Genomic DNA, 19,252 nt, shown 5'->3' with positions numbered 1-19,252 from the left:
AGAAGGAGGTCCAGCCAGCAAGTCCAGAGCAGTTTTAATGGGGGTGGAGGCTGTACAAAGGGCAGGGCCCACTGAAGGAGGGAAAGCAAGGCCATGCTGCCCCAGCCTATGTATGGGGGCCTGGGCATGGACACCCATCCTCCACCTCTGGAAAGAGAGAGGGTGAGCCCTCAGGGAGGAAGGAGGGAAAACCAGCTCAGCTCCAACTCCTGGCCTCTGTCTGAGCCAGGCCCCAGGATGGAGGGGGATTGCTGGTGTCGGGTGGGGGTGGTCTCAGCAGAAAGCAGAAACGTGGTCAGGCCTCCCCCACAAAAAAAAAGCATCAAAAGTCCAGGGGCCCTGGCCCCTCCCGCCCCAGCCCCCAGTACGAAAAGTGCAAAACATTATCACAAAAAGGGGGTCTCAGAGGGGCCCTTAGCCTGGGCTCCCGAGGCCAGTCCCTAGCCCTGCCCTGCCCCGGACACCGCGTCCGGCGCGGTTGGGCCCTGGGCCGAGGAGCCCTCAGGGGTGGCCCGAGGCCAGCCCGGGCTCAGGCAGGGCCGTGTCATGCAGGCGCCGAGCAGGCACCACCACCCCACACTCCCACCCCCAACTCAGGGCTTCCGCCGCCCACTGCCTGCCCTTGCCCGTGGCTCTGAGCTGTGACACTGAGCCCGGGGCTGGCTGGAGGTGTTGGGCTGCAGGGAGGGACTGGAGTGAGGTGGGGGGACTCCATCCTCTGTGCTCCCTGCCTGGGCCAGTGCTGCCTCTACCGCATCCAGCTCTTCACTGCCTGCCTTCAGCTTGACCCGAAGCAGCGCTGCATATGTGCCATAGCGGGATTTCTGAGGCAGAGGGCAGCGGCTGTGAGCCCACTCTCCACCCTCTGCCCATCCCACCCCTTCTCTACCCCGTCTGGATCAGGGAGGGATGCTGAAGAAGGCTAGGACATGGCAGGTTCTTGCCCATCTCTAAAGCCCCAAGGACTGACATAATCCCCTGGTAGGTTGGTGACTCTCTGGGCTCTCTCAAGACTGCCTATGGTAACAGTCAATGTTTCTTAAGCCTTTACCAGAGTTGGGAAAACTGAGCACTTGACAGCCATCTCACTTCATTACCCTAGTGGGAATCGGATATTCTTCTGATTCCACAGAAGAGGAAACTGAAGCTGAGAAGGATTAAGCAACCTGCCCAACATCACCCAACTGGTCCCGCTCTTAAGAATCCATGCCCATAACCACTAGTCTGAGCCTGTATTTGGGGACACAGAGGTCCTGCTAATAGACAGAGGTGTGCAGGCTGGGAGGCTCACCTCAAAGTCCAGGTAGGCCTCCTTCTGCCGTTGCTCCTCGGCCTCCTTGCCCCGGACTTTTTTGCCCAGTTGAGCAGCCCGGTGCTCCCGCAATTCATTTGCCATGGCCTTCAGCTTGGCCTCGTGGGTCCGCACCTGCTCCTCCTAGAGGCCAGAGGGAACACGATCAGGGTCTCTCGAGCACATACAGAGCCTTTGTGCAAGTTTATCTGAAAGGTGCCCCTTCGTTTGGCTAAACAAACTACCACGTCTGGGTTCACGGCATGGCAAGTGGGGTGGAGGCTGAAACCCAGTTCCCCGAGGCCAGCGTCCTGGTACATTGGCTGTCTACATAACCATACACGGTAACCTTGAATATAGTTGGCCTGGGCCTGCCCCCCTCCGTCCCACTGGCCAGGTGAACAGAGCTGAGGGTACCTGAGAGAGGCGGGTGGCAGCGCTGGGCAGCAGGGGGCGGCTGAACTTCTTCTGGGAACTAACAGCAGCTGGGAAGGGGGGTGCAGAGAACATAGCAGCCACCACATTGATGCGCGTGATCCAGGACTGCATCTGTTCCAAGCTCCTGAGGAGACAGCACAGCCACTCGGGACCTGGGCCCGGGGTTCCTGCCCAGGGGTGCCGGTCCTGGTTCAGGATGTGGCCTGAGAAGGAAAGAGGCAACCCAGGGACAAGGGAGGGGAGCAAGGTGAGAGTTGGAGGAAGGGGTCTGGGCTGGGCAGGAGGAAGGCACTCACGAGGCCTGGAAGAGGAAGATGCGCCAGTCCGCTGTGCGCAGGTAGAAGACGTGGGGTCTCTTGCTGTAGTCGCTGGCACGCGTGGCCAGCGCATGATGGATGCTGATGGCATTCTTAAGCTCTGCCTCTGACAGGGCCTTCCCAGGCTGGTACTCCTCCTGCAGGGGCGCCCATCTTGTCCTGGCCAGTCCCAGCCTGGCCCAGCCCAGCCAACCACACACCTGAGCCAGCTGGGACCCCACCCCTTGGGCTGGCCCCGCACCTTCTGCAGGTAGAGGATCATGCCCTTGAGGATCCCATGGAAATTCTTCCAGCCCCGCTTGCCCCGAGGTGCTGGGGGGAAGAAAGACAAGTCACGGGGGTCCTGGGACAGACCCACTCCCATCCATCCCCCAGACCTTCCCACCAGGCCACATACTCTTCCTGCAGTCAGGGTCTGCGTGAACCTTTCGCACCAGGGCCCCGTGCTTGTAGACAGCAGCCCCAGGCTCAGGAGTCAGGTCCAGGAAAGGGCTGGAGCCGCTGCCACTGCCCCCGCTGACCCTCTTGATGACCTTAGGGTTGGGGTCGGCCAACTCAGACAGAGAGCGTCTCAGTTCCTCCTCGTCTCTGCAGATGTGATCACCTCAGAAGGGGCTGGCCATGGAGCCACTCACCCCCCTTCAATCCTGGCGTCTGCCCACCCAGAAAAGCTCCTCCAGTGTTTGTGGACATGGGGGTAGGGGAACAGCTGCTCTCAGACCAGGTCTCCTCAGCTGTGTCCCCTTGCTCAGATCAGGGCTTCTCGAGGCAGCATTGTTCCTCTCTCAGATTAAAGCTTCCAAGGGTAGGGCCATGTGTGTCCCTTCCTCCCCTCATGTGAAATAGCCCCATCCTCTCCATTTCTGTACACATACCAAACCTCACACCCTTCTCCACCAGGACACACACGTCTGACTCAGCTGTTTCAACCACACCCAGCACCAACTCAGCTTGTTGGCTAAAAGGTGGCAGAAGTACTGCTTCCTAGTGGTCCTCTAGTACACCCTGGTCTGCAGGCTCTGTCAGATGTAAAGTCTGATTCTGTCTGGCCACTCCCTTGCTCAAGAACCTGCAAGTTCCCTATTCCCTCCAACATGGAGCCTATAATACATCCCCGCCAACACTGTCTCTTTCTCCTTCCACTCCATTCCAACCAGGCCTGCCTTCTCTTGGTCTCCCCATGCCACACTCATTTCAGCCACCACATTATTTGCCTCCTAAATATCAACTTCCCCCTTTGACTCCCCAAACAAATGCTTCCCCTCTTCAAGGTTTGCCCCAAGTCCCAATCCTCCAAGAAGCTTTCCCTGATCTTTCCCTCTACCCCAGTCCTGAGCTCTGCCTCCCCTGAAGTCTTCTCTCCTGCCTACTGGGAGCTCCCAGCTAAACTGAGCAGTGACTGAACTCTCAGCAGGTACCAGCAAATATCAGTGATCTATTGACTGTTTAGATGAGGGCTCTACCCTCAGACTGGGGTATGCAAGGCTAAAACTGGACCTCCTCCCTCAGATTGCACTCTTCTAAGACTTCACTCTGAGTCTCTCTGTTTCCACTGGAGCTGCCAAGAGTCAACAATGTGGTCCCTTGTTCTGTGACACTCTGGGCTCCTAGGACCTGAGGGGGAGCTCATGCTATTGGTTAGGGCCCTAACTTCAGAGACTTCTGCTTTCCCACTAGGGTTGCCAAGGGACCTCCCCTTTTTGTTTCAGCACCCCTCCTCCTAGGCCAGAGGACAATGGCCACCCCCCAACCCAGCTTGTCATAACAAGCCAGCTAGAGACAAGACACAGAACCCCAAGTCCAGACAGGCATCTCCAAAGAAGGAAGTGAGGCCATCTCACTGCCTCTCATGGCCTCCCCCGCCTCCCCTGCCCCACAGCCCCAGGACTCACAGGGCCCATCTCAGTTCCTTGGCCTCTCCAGGACAACCCTCCCCCATGCCTCATCCCCACCCCCACCACGCAGCCCCAGAACTCACATGGCCCACTGCAATTTTTCATTCTTGATGGAGCTGTACAAGGCCTGGGGAGGGAAGAACAAATCAGGGTGGCATGTGTGTGGGGGGGTGCACCATGTACCCCAATGCCAGAGCTCAGAGCACTCCCTCCCAACCTGATAGAGGAGACAGAATTGGGCAAGGGGGCAACAGGGTGTAATGACCAAGAATACAGGCTCTGGAACAGTTTACGAGGACCCAGGCCCAGCTCTGCCACTTTAGCTGCATGATTTTGAGCAAATATTCATGGGGAAGAACAAATGTAGTAACAAATGTTTAATGAAGGCCAAGCAGCACAGGGCATCCTTGCATATCGTTAATACACAGTAAATGACAGCTGCTATTATTATCTTTACTGTTGTTATTGTTAAGGGGTCATCCTGCTCAGATCCTGGGAGGGAGCAGCACAGCTCTGGAGGGAATGGAAAAATGCAGCCAAAGAATCTCTCCTTTTCTCAACCATGTGCTTTGAGCCTATTTCCACAGGATAAACCCACACAGAGCACATGGAGAAACTGAGACCCAGGAAAGGGGACTTACCCTGTCACTTCCTTCTTTGGCTAATAGAGAACTTACTCTCCTGGCTCCCAATCCCAAGACAAGGTGAGAACCTTCCCCCAACCCAGACTGCCCGCCAAGCCAAATGCCAGGGTGGTCCACCACCCCCTACTCCCGCTCACTCGCACACTTCATGTTACTGGGGAGTGAACACTAGTCTAAAAGGCAGTAGTTCTAGCTTCCAAACCATGTATACCCCAAACTCCCTGTGAGCTCCTGAACCAGTCACTTCCCCTCTGTACAGTTGGTCTGGGGGACCTGTGGGGACCTTGGGGCGGTCAGAGGAGAGAATGGGGTTCAGGAGTAGTGTAGGGGACCCCTCTTCTTGGGAGTGGCCTGCAATATGGGTCCACATTAGTGCCTCCCACTGTGGGGGCGCTTCCAACAGCCTGTCTGTGAGTGGGTGTGTCCCCAGCATGTGCGTGTTAGGCTAAGCGTGGCGTGTCATGCTGTCTGCGTGTGAGCTGGGTGCAGTGGTGACGTCGGTGCCTTCTCCGTGATGGGACACAGCCCCCACCCCAACACACCAGTCTCAGACACTCTCACTGCCCACTGCCATGCCAAGCATATCCAGTCAAGGGTTGAGTACACCCTCCCGCAGCCACCCTACACGCAGCACAACCCAAGCTTATGTACACATTACCGTCCCAGCACACACCCAGCCCAAACCCAGCATAGCCTGGACCCTAAACCCTTACTCCAACTCTCTAGCCAGAGGTTGAAGTGGACAATGACAATCAACCTGCAATCCTTGTCTCCAGCCTTCCAGTTCATCCCCTGCCCCTTTTGGCCCCCAACCATGTCTTCCTTCCAAAGTCTTAAACCCCATCCGCGAGACCCACGTCATGCCCACATCTAGAAGACCCAAAGACCGTTTAGTTTGAGATGCCCAGCTGGATCCAAGAGTCTCTGCCCTTCCCCCTCCAGTCCATGCCCACCCCATAGGCTACGTCCCTGCTGTGCTCTCCCTTAGCCCCACCGATGTCCCCCTCATCTCGTGCCGCCTTCGCTGCCTGCCTCCAGCCGCCCCCCTCAGCCTCACCTCCCTCGGCAACCCCCCCTCGGTCGCCCCCTAGCCTGGCGTGGGCCGCCGCCCCAACGCCCTCACCGCCTTTTTCTTCTTGCGGCTCTGCAGGCGGCTGACCACCAGGTCGGTGTAGAGCACGGGCTTGAGACTACGCGAGCGCTGCGGCCAGCCGTAGCACAGGGTCTCGGCGCCGCGGTGGGTGCGCCCGTAACGCACAGAGCACAGCGAGCGCGAGCGCAGCCGCCCGGCGCTGCTGTGGATGCTGTTGACGCCAATCATGCTGGCCAGGCCGGCGCGCCGCGGCCCCCAGCCATGCCCCCGCCCACCCTCGGCCCCTGACGGCCCCGACAGCCCGCGGACGGCTCCCTCGACAGCGGGCGCGAGCAGCCCGGCCCGGCTCGAGCCCGGCCGGCTCCCACCGACGCAGGAACGCGCAGTGGCTGTGGCGGCGCTGTAGGCTCTGCAGTTCGGTGAGCGGGAGGGGGGCTCCGACGGGGAGGGGAGGGCGGGGACGGCGCAAAATGGAGGCGTTGGACTGAAAGGGGGGCCCGCGGTGCGCAGCCATGAGGGAGGGACCTGGCAGGGCCACTGGGGGACACCTGCGAAGGGGCAGGCTGCTCCTCTGGGGACGCTGGGGGGGGGGGGGGTGCAGGGAGCCTCTGAGCCCGAGGCCGTGAAGGTGGGCGGACCCTGTGGGGTCTAGAGCTCTCTCCAGGCACGTCAGAGTTGGGGGTGGGGAGTGAGAGGAGAGGTCGGAACGCCTCCTGCTGGCCCTTTTGTCCCAGCATGGAGGGGCCACGGCGGCGCAGGATGGAGGCAGCCTTGGAATCGCACTGGCCTCGTCCAACTCACCAAGCCGCATATACCTCGAACACCCGTGTGTATACCCAACTCATGTACACACACCCCAGTTTACGGGCATATATCCCAACTAACCAGATGCACCAGTTCACATTTACCACAACTCACGGACACTACAGATTCAGATGCACACCTCAAAATTTAGTCTTTAACGCATAAACATACCTTCTACACATGGACATGTGTCGTAAATCAGCCAATTCACAGATGTACACCCCAACAAAAGTAAACACCCAACCTACACCCCCTCAAATACACACTCTAAATCATAAGCCCTAAAGCACAAAACACCCCAAGTCAGACAAAGCCCCTTCATTCACTGATACCCTAAATCATATATATATATACACACATATACACATATATACACCTCAACTCAAGCTTACCCCAACTCGAAATGGACATCCCCACTTACAGTCTCAAACTCAGAAACCCAACACAGCCTAAGGTCACAGACAATCCCAAGGACACTCCTATGCAGTCACATTTATGTGGTGGCCCAGAGACCCTTTTGCCAACCCTGGTGGTTTCAAGTTAATCCAGGCCTCCCAGGATGAAACACCACTCATCAGGGAGAGGAGTGAACCCATGCGACCAGGATGCCCCTTTCTCCTCCCATCCGGACCAGCTCCTGGGTAGCTAACCCTTCAAGTGCTGGCGCCAGGGCATGAGAACCAGAAACGAAGTATCTAGTTTCAGTTTGGCACTAACTCGTCACCAGACTTTGGAAAAGCCTTTGTCCCTCTCAGGCCCCTCTACCTCCGGGTGCCTCCAGCGCAGTGGTACCAGGATGGCCTTTGTGACTGTTTGCCCTGTGGCAGGGGAATGAAGGGGTGGAGGGAAGCGGTGTACCTGTGCCCCCCACTTCCATGCAGGCGGTCCCTCCCATCCTCAGTGAACACTGGAGGGGCACTGATGAAGGCAAATATGGGGTCCAGGGCCTCCTGATCACGTGTTTTAGAGCGCCGCCTCCCCTCCCCCGCAGCGCACAGCCACCACTGCACGCCCGTGCGCATGTACTGAGAGCCAGAGTGTGGGGCTGGAGGGAGGGGGTTGGTCCCCAGGCTGAGTCACAAGAGTCCAGGCAACAGTGGCAGGAGGCTGGTAGGCCCCTCACCTCACTTCCCTCCCACGGTGCTAACAGGTCCCCTATCCCTCCCCTCCAGCAACCTGTACCTGCCCCGCCCCCCCACCTTGAGCAGCTCCCTGGGGAAGTCGCCGCCTTCATTGAGGCCCTCCAAGTTCCCGATGAAGTCTCCACAGGTCATGCGCTTCCCAATGTTCTAAGGGAGGGAACAGAGGCCGGTGAACTTGGGCGTCCCGTTGTCTCCCAGGATTTAAAATCTCCAGTCCGGGGTCGGTTCTCCGGGTCCCCTCCCACCAGACCCCACTCACGTGGCCGTGGAGATCGGTGTTGAGTAGCATGAGGGCGCAGGTCAGTGTGTGGGCACCATCTGCGGGAGAGTTGATATTCAGCTTCAGCCACCTCCCAGGGACTCTTCCCACAGCTCTCTTCCCCAGCCTTCCAGCTCATCCCCTGCCCCTTTTCAGGACCCTCTTTGGCCCACAACCACTCTTTTGTAAGTCCTGGACCCTATTAGGGAACCCCCCCCCGAAAAAGTCTCTCCTCCAGCAGATCCCTCAGAAGGGACCTCACCCTCCTCTCAGGTCACCCTGCCTACCTCCCTAAGGTGCTGGAGGCTGCTTGCCGCCCAACACCCACATGCCTCTGTGTCTCTGCACTAAACACAAGTGGGTCCCACACAACTATGCAGCCCAGTGCAGCCACTCAAGCCAAGCACTGTCTTGTACACACATGTGAACAATGGCATGCAAACCCACGTGCCACCTACCTCTTCACAACACACACTAGACTCTAACAATATGCCTGCCCACATGCACAGCTCCATATCCGTGCAGCCATATCAGCGCTGTCTGCTCACATGCATGCTGACATGCCTATAGTCTTGTGCATTGGTTCACTCCTGCACACACTCATGCTCCTATGCTCACTCCCAGTGCACATCTGCCTCAGTGACCAGCCAGGAAAGCCCTGCTCCTGGCCTCCTCACCCTCTGAGGACAGGGCTCCGGGATTGCACTGGAAGTATCTCTGGGAGAAGTGGGCCAGCACACGCTCCCGTTCCTGGGTCTCACCCATTAAGGCCAGCTCCTTCAGAAACACCCTAGGGAGGAGGAAGAGGGAGCATGTTACCCTTACCCAAGTTTCTCTTACCAGGCAGCCCTGGTTCTTGGCCATGCTGAGCCAGCTTAGAAAGGGTGACGTCCGGGCAGCTTAGGGGAGGCACAGACTGAAGAGGCATAGCTGAGGCCCTGCATACCAGGCCTGGGGAGTGGGGGCTGCCCTCAGAGGGCTCAGCACCCACCTGAGAGCTTGGTCCAGAGTCATGCCCGTGAAGACAAAGAACTTGAGGTACTCGCCAGCCACGAGTTTGCTGAAGTCATTGCTGTGGGCAGGGCAGAGAGACAGGTGGAGTCTCAAGGGGAAGTGTCAAGGGGCCAGGTGGGGGTTACCTAGAGACCTGGGAGCATTAGATAGAGGGGATGTAGAGGTGCTGCCCACAGGATGCATCCCCCGACCCCCTTCTCAATCCCAGCCCAGTGGCTTTACTTCTTGCCCAGATGCCGGGCCACATCAGCCTTCCTGAAGCCGTCCAGCCGGTACAGCCTCTTAGCTAGGCGCTGCGCGGCTTCCAGGTCTGCTTTCTGCCCGTTGGACAAGGTGTCCGTGCTTCCCAGAGCCAGCCGCTCTGTGCTGTCCAGCTCTGAGTCTGAATCGGACACCAACTGGCTCAGGGGTGGTTCACTGCCGGGAGAGAACACCAGCTCAGAGGTGGGGCAGGCTCTCAGGGGCCATCCAGAGCCTTCCTCTGCCTCCGGACACGGAAGGCAGAGAAAGGGTGACTGGGACATGGGGAAGGCATTTTCTTTTCTCCAGCGGAGATTGTACAGATTCCCTCCATCACCCTACTCCATCATTACCACCTCTCTGTGGAAGTCCTGCCTCAAGTCGAACCCACATCCATCTTACTGCTGTGGGAGTTCTGGCTGCTTCCCCAAAGCTCCCTAACTTTACTATTAGACATAGATCCCCCATCCCCACACTGGCCCTACCCAGAATATAGTCTATCTCTGAGAGAGATAGAAGGCAAATGTGGCACAGATAGGCTGTCAGGGAGAAACAGTAGCCAGTCAAAGAATTGAGGGCAGCAGGGACACCTTCCCGCTCCTATGTCTTTCCTCCTCACAACGCCTTTTAGGGAGAGGAGCCTCCTCCTTGATCTTTCTCTTTCACCCACAAAGAAGCAGGCTCTGGGGTAGAGGGTACCAGGGTCAGGGTGCAACCCCTCATCCCCTATCTCCTCCACTCCTTCCCTTCCCACCCCAGCTGCTCTACTCGCAAAGCCACCTGTCACCCAGAGACAGAGGCCGGAAACTCCTGGTTGCTAGGCAACCATCTCCCTGGCCACCCCCTCATGTTGCCATGGCTTCCATGACTGAGAGGGTAGCTGGCAGAGGGGAGAGCAGAAAGGTTAGACTGGTGAATGGACTTCCTGGAGAAGGGTGAGACTCCTGACTGGAGGGGGGAGGCGACATGGGAGGGAAGGGAGGCGATGGGAGAGGCTGGTGGCTGCATCTTTGGCAGTAGCCCTCAGGCTGGGTGGGGATAAGGTCACAAGAATTCTAAGCAGTTTGGAGGCTCTGTCTGGGGAGGAAAGAGCCCTCCTGGAGAGAGAGGCGGATTTTCTCTGGGCACCCTTCAATCCTGAGTCATGGTTTCTCAAGTCACTGGATCTGAGACCAAGGAGGTTGGCTGTGAAGGGGAGTAGTCCTCCAAACGGGAAAACAGGCATCTGTATTCCCTAACCATCCCTATCAAGGGTCAGGAATATAAACCACAGCTTCACACTCAGGCTCTGTCCCTTGAAGCAGCTGTTCCTAGGGCCCTGGGGTCTCGGGTCTGAGAAACCAAAGGAATTACTCACCTGCCCAGAGGTGCCACCCCCAGCCCAAAGCTGTCCTCTGAGCGGCAAGGACTAGGGGGCTCCCTCCCTGGGGCTTGCTTGGCTGCAGACTCTGCCTCCTCTTCCTCCCCTCTCTGTGTCCAAGGCCCATCAGCAGCAGAACTGGTACCAGAATCGGGTTCAAGAGGGGCAAGTGGGGCAGGATCAGGTGGGTCAGGCCGGGGGGCAGGGGGTTGGGGAGGCAGCTCAAAGGTGAAGAAGGGGCTCTGGGTTGGGCCTGGTGAGGCCAGGGCTTCCAGTGAGGCAAGGCTGGTGTAGGAGGTGCCCTTCGCCCGGTGTGACTCCAAGATGGCTTCAAACACACAACTGAAAGAGTCAGGCCCATCAGCTGAGGGGCTGGTCCCAGGTAGAAAGGGCACAGGTGACTTGAGAGGCCCAGGGTGAGACATCCGGGTGCCTGGCCTGCGGGGCAGGGAGAATCTCTGATCAGGGGCCCAGAGGACAGCTTTCAGGTAGCATTTCATTGAACTTTCATACAGATTCTGTGAAGGGGATTATCATTTCCTTTTCACAGGCCCCCAACCCCCTAAAAAAAGCCATCTGGGTAGAGGGTCCCCACAATAGGTTCTCCATGCTACTCAGTGCCCCTCCCAATCCCCTTCCTCTCTCCCTCCCTGCTAATCTCCCTTTCTCCCCCTTCTGCCTGATCCTCTCCCCTCCTGCCATCCCATTTCTATTTCTGGCAACATCTTAGGAGAGGAAGATGAGACTCCAAGCTGCAGGAGGGTGTGAGACAGAAAGTCCCCACACTCCTCACTCTCCCGCCAAGAGCTAGGCTCTGGATTGATGCTCCCACAGCCCCGAGCTTGATTCCAGTCTCTGGCCTCTTGCTCTGACCTGTTCTTCCATAGAACCCCTTTCCTCCTCTATCCTGGCTGCCCCCTACACTCCTTGGGTTCTTGCTGATACCCCCCCATACCCTCCGTTTTCTGCCAGGCCTCTGTCCAGAATCTCCTGCCACACTGCCCTGTTGCTACCACGCGCTTGGTCCTGACCCTCCTAGCCCCACCCTCATTTCTGTTCCAGTCCCTTTGACCCCAGCCCTGCTTCTGGGTCAGTGGGAAGAAACAAGCCACTTTTCTCTCCCACTACCCCACTCACCGGGCCCCCTCTGAGGCCTCAAACACCTCGTCGTCCACATCTTCTTCCCCACCTGCCTCATCCTCATCCTCATCGCCACTGCCCAGACTGGACCGAGGGCCGAGGCATGGGCTAGGACGTGGGGCAGGAGGGCGGGCAGTGCCAGGCGGGCCCTCAGAGCTGGGCTGACTCTCGATGGCCGAGTCAGCCTCTTCCCGCTCAGCCAGCACTTCATCGATGTCAGTTTCACGGTAGCACCTCAGGGGCACTGTGTCCAGGTCCGTCTCGGAGTACTTGGCTGCTCGCCCCACAGCCACCCCAGAGCCCTGCCCTGTCCCCACCCCCAGTGGAGATGGGGGGGCCTGCTCTGGGGGCTTAGCACCTGCAGTGTGCACAGGCATCCCGGTCAGAAGGGAATCCAGGTCAGCTTCCTGTCCTGACTGTTCTAGGCAGGAACTCTCCCCCCACTGCCTAGTATTGGCAGGGAAGTTCTTTCACTGTCTAACCACCATTCTTCCTGCTACAAACTCAGCTTGTTCCTGGTGCCAGTGGAGCTCATTTCAAATCAAGTTCTTGTGAAACAATTGTGAGGGGCCTAAGGGAACCAGCCTCTTTTCTACTCCAAGGACTGACCTTTGATATCCTGCCATCCCCTCCCTCCACTACCCAGCTTCCTGCAGGTATCAACCCAGGCGCCATTCTCCAAGCCCCCACCCTAACACAGATGGAAAAACTGAGGCCTGGAGAGGCATTTGCTGACTCAGGAGCCCAGGAAAGGATTGGGGCAGTTAAACCTCCCTACCATACCTCAGCTACAGTGAAGGCCCTGTCCTGTTCGCCTTGCCTCAGTCCCACGCCTTACCTGAGCTGGGGGGGTCCAAGGAGCCATAGAAGAATTCCCATTTGGCTCGAGCGATTCTCTGGGCATGAGAGGAGACTTCCCGGGGTGAGGACCAGGTGTCCCCCTAAGCCACGGAGGGAGAGATAGACACAAGCACCCAGAGATAAAGCCAGACATACAAAGACACAAGAATATGGGACACAGAAAGAAAAACACACAGGGACAAGCACAGAGGTCAAAAACGAGGCAGACTTAGGTTAGACTGAAGGATTCAGATTGAATAGTTCACAGGTCCAAAACCACCAAGGGGCCAAGTCTTGCCCCTTTGCTGGGACTCTGGAGTTTCAGGGAGCCCAAGAGGTCGCATACCTGGTTCAGGAGTCCAGTGTCAGTAGGTCCTCGGAATAGTGTGGCCAGGTGCTCAGAGGTCCCCTCCAGCCCATTGGGGAGAGAGGAATAAAGGCCATCTGCCCCAACCTGAGGTTGGGCTGGTGGCCCATGTAAAAGGCCTTGGCTGCCTGGCCGAACTGAGCCTCCTCCTGCTGGGAGTGGGTCTGAAGTAGACGCCTCCAGTCTCAACTTCCGATTGGACCCAGGCCCAAGGGCTGGGGTGGGCTTGGGAGGAGAGACCCCACCCAGGTCCCAGCTCCGACTCAAACCTCCGGGAGCAGGTAGCCCATTCAGTGGCCTTACTCTGGCCTTCTCCACGAAGCGGAATATGACCACAGAGCTCCGGGCCCCTGGAGGGGGCTGCCCAGTGGGTGAAGAGGGTGCCCAGGGTGGGGGAGCAACACGGGGTGAGGGGGGGGCACGCAGGGGCGTACAGGGTGCTGTCACACGTCCCAGTTCCCGGCCTCGGGGACCTGCCACCCGCCGTAGCAGGGAGCCTGTGCTGCCATACATGCTGGCTGGGGGGCTCTGGGGCACAGGGCCTTCGGGGAGCCATCGGCGGGGGCATCGTGGTGGGGAGATGGCACAGTCGCCTTCCGAGCAGAAGCGCATGGCACCCTGGGCCATGCTGGGGCCGGGGGTCAGGCTGGGGGGGCAGGGATGGCAAGGCCAGGCGGGGAGTGAGGTGGCAGCATGCTCTTCAGACAGGTCTGCAAGAGAGGAAGGGGAGCAGGGAGTGAACTGCTAGGGAGTTGGATGGGCAGGAGAGCAGAGCCGGAAGGGAAAACCAGCTGGGGGTGTTGAGCACTAGGGGACTAGCCCACTCTGAGAATATGGCATCATTGATACCACCCCTGGGGGTGATCAGGTCTCCTGCTTAAGCTACTTTCATGGAGGCCTGAGGAGAAAAGAACTGTCCCCTCTAACAGGACCCTGGATCCTCTCCTTCTGCCTGGGGACCCTGAGCATCGCCCCGGGAGGACAGAGGAAGCGATTTCAGAAGTTGAGTGAGCCCAGAGTCCCTGTGGCATTTTGGAGTTACTTTTGGTGGAGGAGGGGGAAGGCTAGTACCCCGCCCTCTGGACCAAGAGTGTCAGCCATCCATCACTATCATACAGCCATGAGTCCCCCACAGTCCTTCCCTTGGAGGCCCCAATTCAGGCCTCCTGGAAGGAGAGGAAAGAAGAATTATATAGGGACCGTGAGGAGCTCAGAGGCATAGGGTGAAGAGGAGGAAAAAGGCCTGAACAGAGGTCACTACCCCTAATACATACATGCTGAATAGGAAAGGGACACTCTTGTTCTCCATACAGGTACACATAATCACGCACACACACATGCTTAGGGACAAATATGTCAGTACACACTTAAACATATTCACAGGTTACACCTTCCAGCGCACACAGACACAGGCACACACACACATTGCTCAAAGACACACCCTCATACACTCTCATAGTCATAACAAATATGCCTGTAATGGAAAGGCACATGCTTGTTTTACACACACACTGTCATCAAACAGGAACACACAAAGAGATACCCAAATATACACACAAGCCTTCATTCTCTCATGCACAGACACACAGGCATATCAGATACAGAGACCTACTGGTAACAATCACACACAAACACAGATGCACATTTACACACATACTTAAGCAGGGACACACACCCTTTCCCCCAACCCCCACCAGTCTCTGGCCTCTGGAGGGGGAAGCTGCTCGAGACCACTCTCCTCCTCTTCCCCTCCCCCCGCCAAGGGTATGACAGATCTTGCCCAGCCCAGGAGGGACCATAAAGGGGTAAAGGGGCTTCTGGTGGCAATGCAGGGTAGGGGCAGAGGTCAGGAGCAGCAACCCAGACAGGTTCCTGAAGCTTAATTGGGGCCCAGCGTATCCCCAGTGCAGCCCGGACTCGAGCCGCCTCAGTACTCACCGCTGCTCGCCTGGAGCTGGGGCCGAGGAGAGGCAAAGGAGAGGCTGGGCCAGGCTCAGCTGTGAAGGCAGCGCGGCTCCCGCTTGCTCCCGCTTTCTCCAGGCCCGCCCGCCTCTGAGTCCCTCCTCCTCCCCCCTACGCGCGGCTCCCGCAGAGCTAATCCCACCCCCACCCCCCCACCCCCGGCCTCTCCCAGGGCCCTGGGCCCCGGAGGCTGCCCCCCCTCTCGACGTTAGGTCCCCGCTGGGCTCTCGCGCCAACCTGAGACCTGCCTCTGACGAAGGGGAGGATACATGGATCCCCTGATTATGTTCCCAAGATCTTCACGTGCCCCACCCCAATCGTGTCCACGTCCCGTGTCCACGTCCCTTTCGCCCACCGCCCCGTGAGCCACACACAGGACCCAGTTGCTCACGCGTGTCCCACTGCAGACCCCACGCGTGTCCCTAGGAGGTTGCCACATGACCTGTTACATGCCACAACGCGCTCCCGCCCCCACGAGCACACGGCCGCGCCAAGCACACGGTATGGGTGTAGACCGGACCCATCCCCTAAATCCAGAAGACCATCAATTTATGGGAGAGAGATTTAGGGAACACTGCCTCAAACCCTCCAGGTTCTGAGTCTTGGACCCAGGACACTCAAACCTGACCATAGGTGGGATATTAGTCAGACTTCAGGAAGAACTTCCTTGCTGCCTGAGTTAGGTGTCCCGCCCGTCTGAGGGTAAGAGGTTAAGCGGGATGAGGCTGGGACTGAAGGAAGTGGGGGACAGGCAACCCTTGTGCCCTTGGCCAAGGTAAAAGGGGGCCCGATTATTTTAAGAAAGCGCCGCTAGAGTCACTATGGCAACTGCTCTCCTTGGGAAAGCTATGGCAAGCAGATGGTGACCTCGGAAGGAAGAAGGGGTCTGGTCGGGGGGAGAGGGGGCGCGAGGTACGTGCGAGGCGGGGGCGCACGGGGCTCACCGCGGGGAGGGGCGGCGCGGGCTCCGCGTGGTGCTGAAGGGGACAGCGCCAGATTTGTCGCACTGCGCAGGCGCAGAGGCGCTAACAAAGCGGGGAGGGGGAGAAGGCGCGCGGCCCGAGGTGGTGCGCGCCCATGTGGCTGTTAGCAGAGGTCGATCCTTCCAGCTATCCCTTCCCCTAGCAGGCTGAGGAAGAAGGAGCAAGTCCCTAAACCAAGTTGACCCTCTTTGGTCCTTCCTTGCTGCTGGCTTCTCTCTTCTCGCTGTATTGGGGCACGGGGGAATTTGGAAAGAATTCTGGGAAAACCAGGATACCTGAGTTCTCTATCCCGACTCGCTTGACCCTGGACAAGGCGCTTCCTCTCCAGGGTTTTTATTTCATCTGTAAAGTGGAGTGACAGCACAGACCTGCCCACCTTGCAGAGGTGCCGGAAGCCCTGATAATGAATGGGAAACAGTTTTCGTTATGAAGAGGCAGGTGAAGCGGTTGCACCAAGGGAGAGCTCAACCTTGCTGGGAGCCAGCTTTCTGCGACAGCAGTAGCTCTAGGCATCCTTCACACCCTGGCCACCAATGGATGGGGAAAGCACTGCTCTAGGGGTTCCTCCCCCGGATTGGACCCAGGAACCAAGACCTGGGCACGCGGTGAGAGGGCGACGCAGAATCTGCGCTCAGAGCTTTGGGGTGTCTCTGCCCCAGGGTGGCCCAGAACCAGACCCCACAACTAAACCCCCAGGCCGACCGAGAAGCAGTACTCCTGGAAGGCTGAGCATGCATTCTTTTCTGGACTCTAGACCTCCTGGGGAAGGAAAGAAACCCGGCTGGAGATACAGCCCTTAGGGCCCCCTACGTTTCTACCCGCAAGGTGTAAATCCGTTCCAAATCATCCGGGAGCGGGAGGGGCTGGATAGCTCTGTACTTCACAATTAACTAGGAATGGGAGGTTTGGGCAAGTTTGCTTGATGAAGTAAGAAAAATTGCAGCTTCGCCCATTCAATTCATTCAACAATTAATCGAGCACCTACTACGTGCCAGACAGTAAGAGCCTGGATAGTTCTCCCCTTTTTTCAAAGTCAGTAAAAGCGACCAGAGGACAGAGGGGTAGGCCCAGAACCTTGGAGTCCTAGCTCCGCCCCTTCTGCGTTTGGCCTTGCCTGCTCCTCCCATCACCACTTGACTCTGAGGCAATCACTGGCCCAAAACGAAAAAAAAAGCCAGTTTCTGCTGCACCGTCGCATTCTCTAGCCTCGGCTCTCAAGCCCTGCAGCGGAGAAGGCGAGGTCTAATGTTACACCACCGGTCTGTTCCGCCCTTAATTGCAGGATCCATCCTTTCAGATAGGATCCTCAGTGAGACGGCACTCGATTAAATCGGTCTGTCACTACAGCCCAAGGAGGCGGGTTCGCGGCGGCTGCTCCTAGGCCAAAGCGAGAAGACCGTACTACGCACGCGCAATAGACAGCCGATGGAGCCACGGATGGAGCCCTCCGGAGGGGAGCGAGAGCCCGGAGCCGTCAGGTACCGAGCACCGGAGGGGCCGAGAGAAGGAAGGACCTGGAAAAGGGGAACTGAACCAGGGCCGGGCCTGGGGGCCGCTCTTAGCAACCGAGGCGCAGGAGCATAACGGAGGCAGATTCGCAGGTAACAGCGGCCAGGGGACGCCGCCGCCAACGCCCCTTTACCCGCAGGCTCCTGGACCTGCCCTGGGAAGACGTGCTGCTCCCACACGTACTGAACCGGGTACCGCTGTGCCAGCTGCTCCGGCTGCAGCGCGTCAGCCGGGCCTTCCGGGCCCTAGTGCAGCTGTACCTGGAGAGGCTGCGCCGCTTCGACGCCGCTCAGGTGAGCCGGGTACCGCCCCCGCCTCCAGCCCAGCCCCCAGCCCCTCTGTCTACTCTTCCCGACCCCTTTGGGTCTCCAGGAATGCCCAGGAAGAGATCCACCCAGTGGGAAGTACTCTAAAGGGCGAGTACTGGGTATCAATTCGGAGGGCACGTAGGGTCTATCCTGGGAGGGCAGGTGGCGGGTCCCCGAGGGCAGGCTGCTGCCAGGAAAGAACTCCTCAGGGGTGGATAGGCAGCACCCGCCCCGCCCCCGGGACCAGCTGAGAGTCGAGGTGCCTGCCCGCCCGCAGGTGGGTCCGCAGATCCCGCGGGCCGCATTGGCCTGGATGCTGCGGGACGCGAAGGGGCTGCAGGAGCTGGCGCTGGCGCCGTGTCACGAATGGCTGTCCGACGAGGACCTGGTGCCGGTGCTGGCGCGGAACCCGCAGCTGCGGAGTGTGGCCCTGGCCGGCTGCGGGCAACTGAGCCGCCGCGCGCTGGGGGCGCTGGCGGAGGGCTGCCCTAACCTGCGGCGCCTGTCGCTCGCGCACTGTGACTGGGTAGACGGGCTGGCGCTGCGTGGTCTCGCCGACCGCTGTCCGGCCCTTGAGGAGCTGGACCTCACCGCCTGCCGTCAGCTCAAGGATGAGGCCATCGTATACCTGGCGCAGAGGCGCGGCGCAGGCCTCCGCAGCCTCTCGCTGGCAGTCAACGCCAACGTGGGGGACACCGCCGTCCAGGAGTTGGCTCGGAACTGCCCGGAACTCGAGCACCTCGACCTAACCGGCTGCCTCCGCGTTGGAAGCGACGGCGTCAGGTGCCTGGGCCTGGGGTCGGTGGGATGGGAGGAGAGCAAGCACTTAGCCTCTGGGTGTGGGGTGGGCGGTAGTTAGTCTAAAGGCAGAACTGCGGTTTCTGGATCTTCCTGCTACCATGATACCCCATTCTGAACAGGAAAGGCCTCTAGGATTGTCTAGACCAGAGAGCCCATAGTTGAAAAACTGTTTTGAACCAGTATTTACACATTGGCAGTATTCACGTACAAAGTCAGATTTCTGGCTTTTCTTCAACCAGGGGAGAAGCAGCTCCCCATTTAAGGGACAGTAAGTCTCCGTTTCACTGGAGGCATTGAGTGTATGACCCCATTCCAGATCCTTCCCTCGCGTATGGAAGAAAAAACTTTGCCCCGAGATGGAGGGAGACGGGCTTTGCTGGCTTGCTCACCGTGGGTGGAGCGGTTTCATGCTCTTAGTCTTACCCCGCTCCTCCCCCAGGACATTGGCTGAGTACTGCCCAGCGCTGCGCTCGCTACGGGTGCGGCACTGCCACCATGTGGCGGAGCCCAGCTTGAGCCGCTTGCGGAAGCGCGGGGTGGACATCGACGTGGAGCCGCCGCTGCATCAGGCCCTAGTGCTCCTGCAGGATATGGCGGGCTGTGCACCCTTTGTCAACCTGCAGGTCTGATCCGCCCGCGGATGGGGCACAGCTGGACTGTGTGACGGGGCCTGACTATGAACTGCAGGGACACTGGACTGTGCAGGCCTCTGCTGAGAGGCCAACGCCCTGCCCCACCCTGGAGCTTCAAATAAAGAGCTTTTTACCCTCTCCTGCCTGGCGCTGCTGCCCTATTGGAGATAGGGGATGTGAGGTTGGGAGAGAAGGTCAGACAGACACAGTCCC

General features: G+C 58.6%; 2 protein-coding genes across 3 annotated transcripts; one reads left to right on the top strand and one right to left on the bottom strand.

Moving 5' to 3' along the window:
• Positions 1 to 17: 17 nt before the first annotated feature.
• On the bottom strand, positions 18 to 16,184 carry PSD (pleckstrin and Sec7 domain containing). Of its 2 annotated transcripts, none has more exons than XM_019725002.2 (18): positions 16,065 to 16,184; positions 14,783 to 14,841; positions 12,824 to 13,554; positions 12,476 to 12,578; positions 11,635 to 11,995; positions 10,495 to 10,935; positions 9,120 to 9,314; positions 8,875 to 8,955; positions 8,561 to 8,673; positions 7,884 to 7,942; positions 7,682 to 7,771; positions 4,025 to 4,068; positions 2,444 to 2,634; positions 2,288 to 2,358; positions 2,026 to 2,183; positions 1,709 to 1,853; positions 1,292 to 1,435; positions 18 to 824 (listed from the first exon to the last, which is right to left on the bottom strand). In XM_019725002.2, exons 3-18 carry the CDS (start codon positions 13,469 to 13,471, stop codon positions 594 to 596), a joined length of 3,075 nt encoding a protein of 1,024 aa, XP_019580561.2. In that variant the 5' UTR covers positions 13,472 to 13,554; positions 14,783 to 14,841; positions 16,065 to 16,184; the 3' UTR covers positions 18 to 593. The 2 variants fall into 2 exon arrangements, with proteins under 2 accessions (XP_019580561.2, XP_019580560.2); XM_019725001.2 differs by lacking the exon at positions 16,065 to 16,184 and adding an exon at positions 15,751 to 15,831.
• Positions 16,185 to 17,077: 893 nt separating this feature from the next.
• Positions 17,078 to 19,177, top strand: FBXL15 (F-box and leucine rich repeat protein 15). The gene is made up of 4 exons (XM_019725004.2): positions 17,078 to 17,267; positions 17,438 to 17,591; positions 17,884 to 18,389; positions 18,847 to 19,177. The coding sequence occupies exons 1-4, from the start codon at positions 17,215 to 17,217 to the stop codon at positions 19,034 to 19,036; spliced, it is 903 nt and encodes a 300-aa protein (XP_019580563.1). The 5' UTR covers positions 17,078 to 17,214; the 3' UTR covers positions 19,037 to 19,177.
• The last annotated feature ends 75 nt before the right edge of the window (positions 19,178 to 19,252 follow it).

This window comes from Rhinolophus sinicus, linkage group LG07, assembly GCF_036562045.2.
Source record: "Rhinolophus sinicus isolate RSC01 linkage group LG07, ASM3656204v1, whole genome shotgun sequence".
In the NCBI taxonomy this organism is placed as follows: Eukaryota; Metazoa; Chordata; class Mammalia; order Chiroptera; family Rhinolophidae; genus Rhinolophus; species Rhinolophus sinicus.
This window is presented reverse-complemented; position numbering and strand designations above follow the sequence as displayed.

What these genes read in the sequence shown, in the direction of transcription:
- PSD (XM_019725002.2), bottom strand. Translation starts at nt 13,471, where the DNA reads ATGGCCCAGGGTGCCATGCGCTTCTGCTCGGAAGGCGACTGTGCCATC. An exon ending in ACTCTGGACCAAGCTCTCAG is followed by an intron (nt 8,674 to 8,874) that starts GTGGGTGCTGAG and finishes CCTCCTCCCTAG; the next exon opens with GGTGTTTCTGAAGGAGCTGG. An exon ending in TGATCCTCTACCTGCAGAAG is followed by an intron (nt 2,184 to 2,287) that starts GTGCGGGGCCAG and finishes GCGCCCCTGCAG; the next exon opens with GAGGAGTACCAGCCTGGGAA.
- FBXL15 (XM_019725004.2), top strand. Translation starts at nt 17,215, where the DNA reads ATGGAGCCACGGATGGAGCCCTCCGGAGGGGAGCGAGAGCCCGGAGCC. An exon ending in GCCGCTTCGACGCCGCTCAG is followed by an intron (nt 17,592 to 17,883) that starts GTGAGCCGGGTA and finishes GCCCGCCCGCAG; the next exon opens with GTGGGTCCGCAGATCCCGCG. An exon ending in GTTGGAAGCGACGGCGTCAG is followed by an intron (nt 18,390 to 18,846) that starts GTGCCTGGGCCT and finishes CTCCTCCCCCAG; the next exon opens with GACATTGGCTGAGTACTGCC.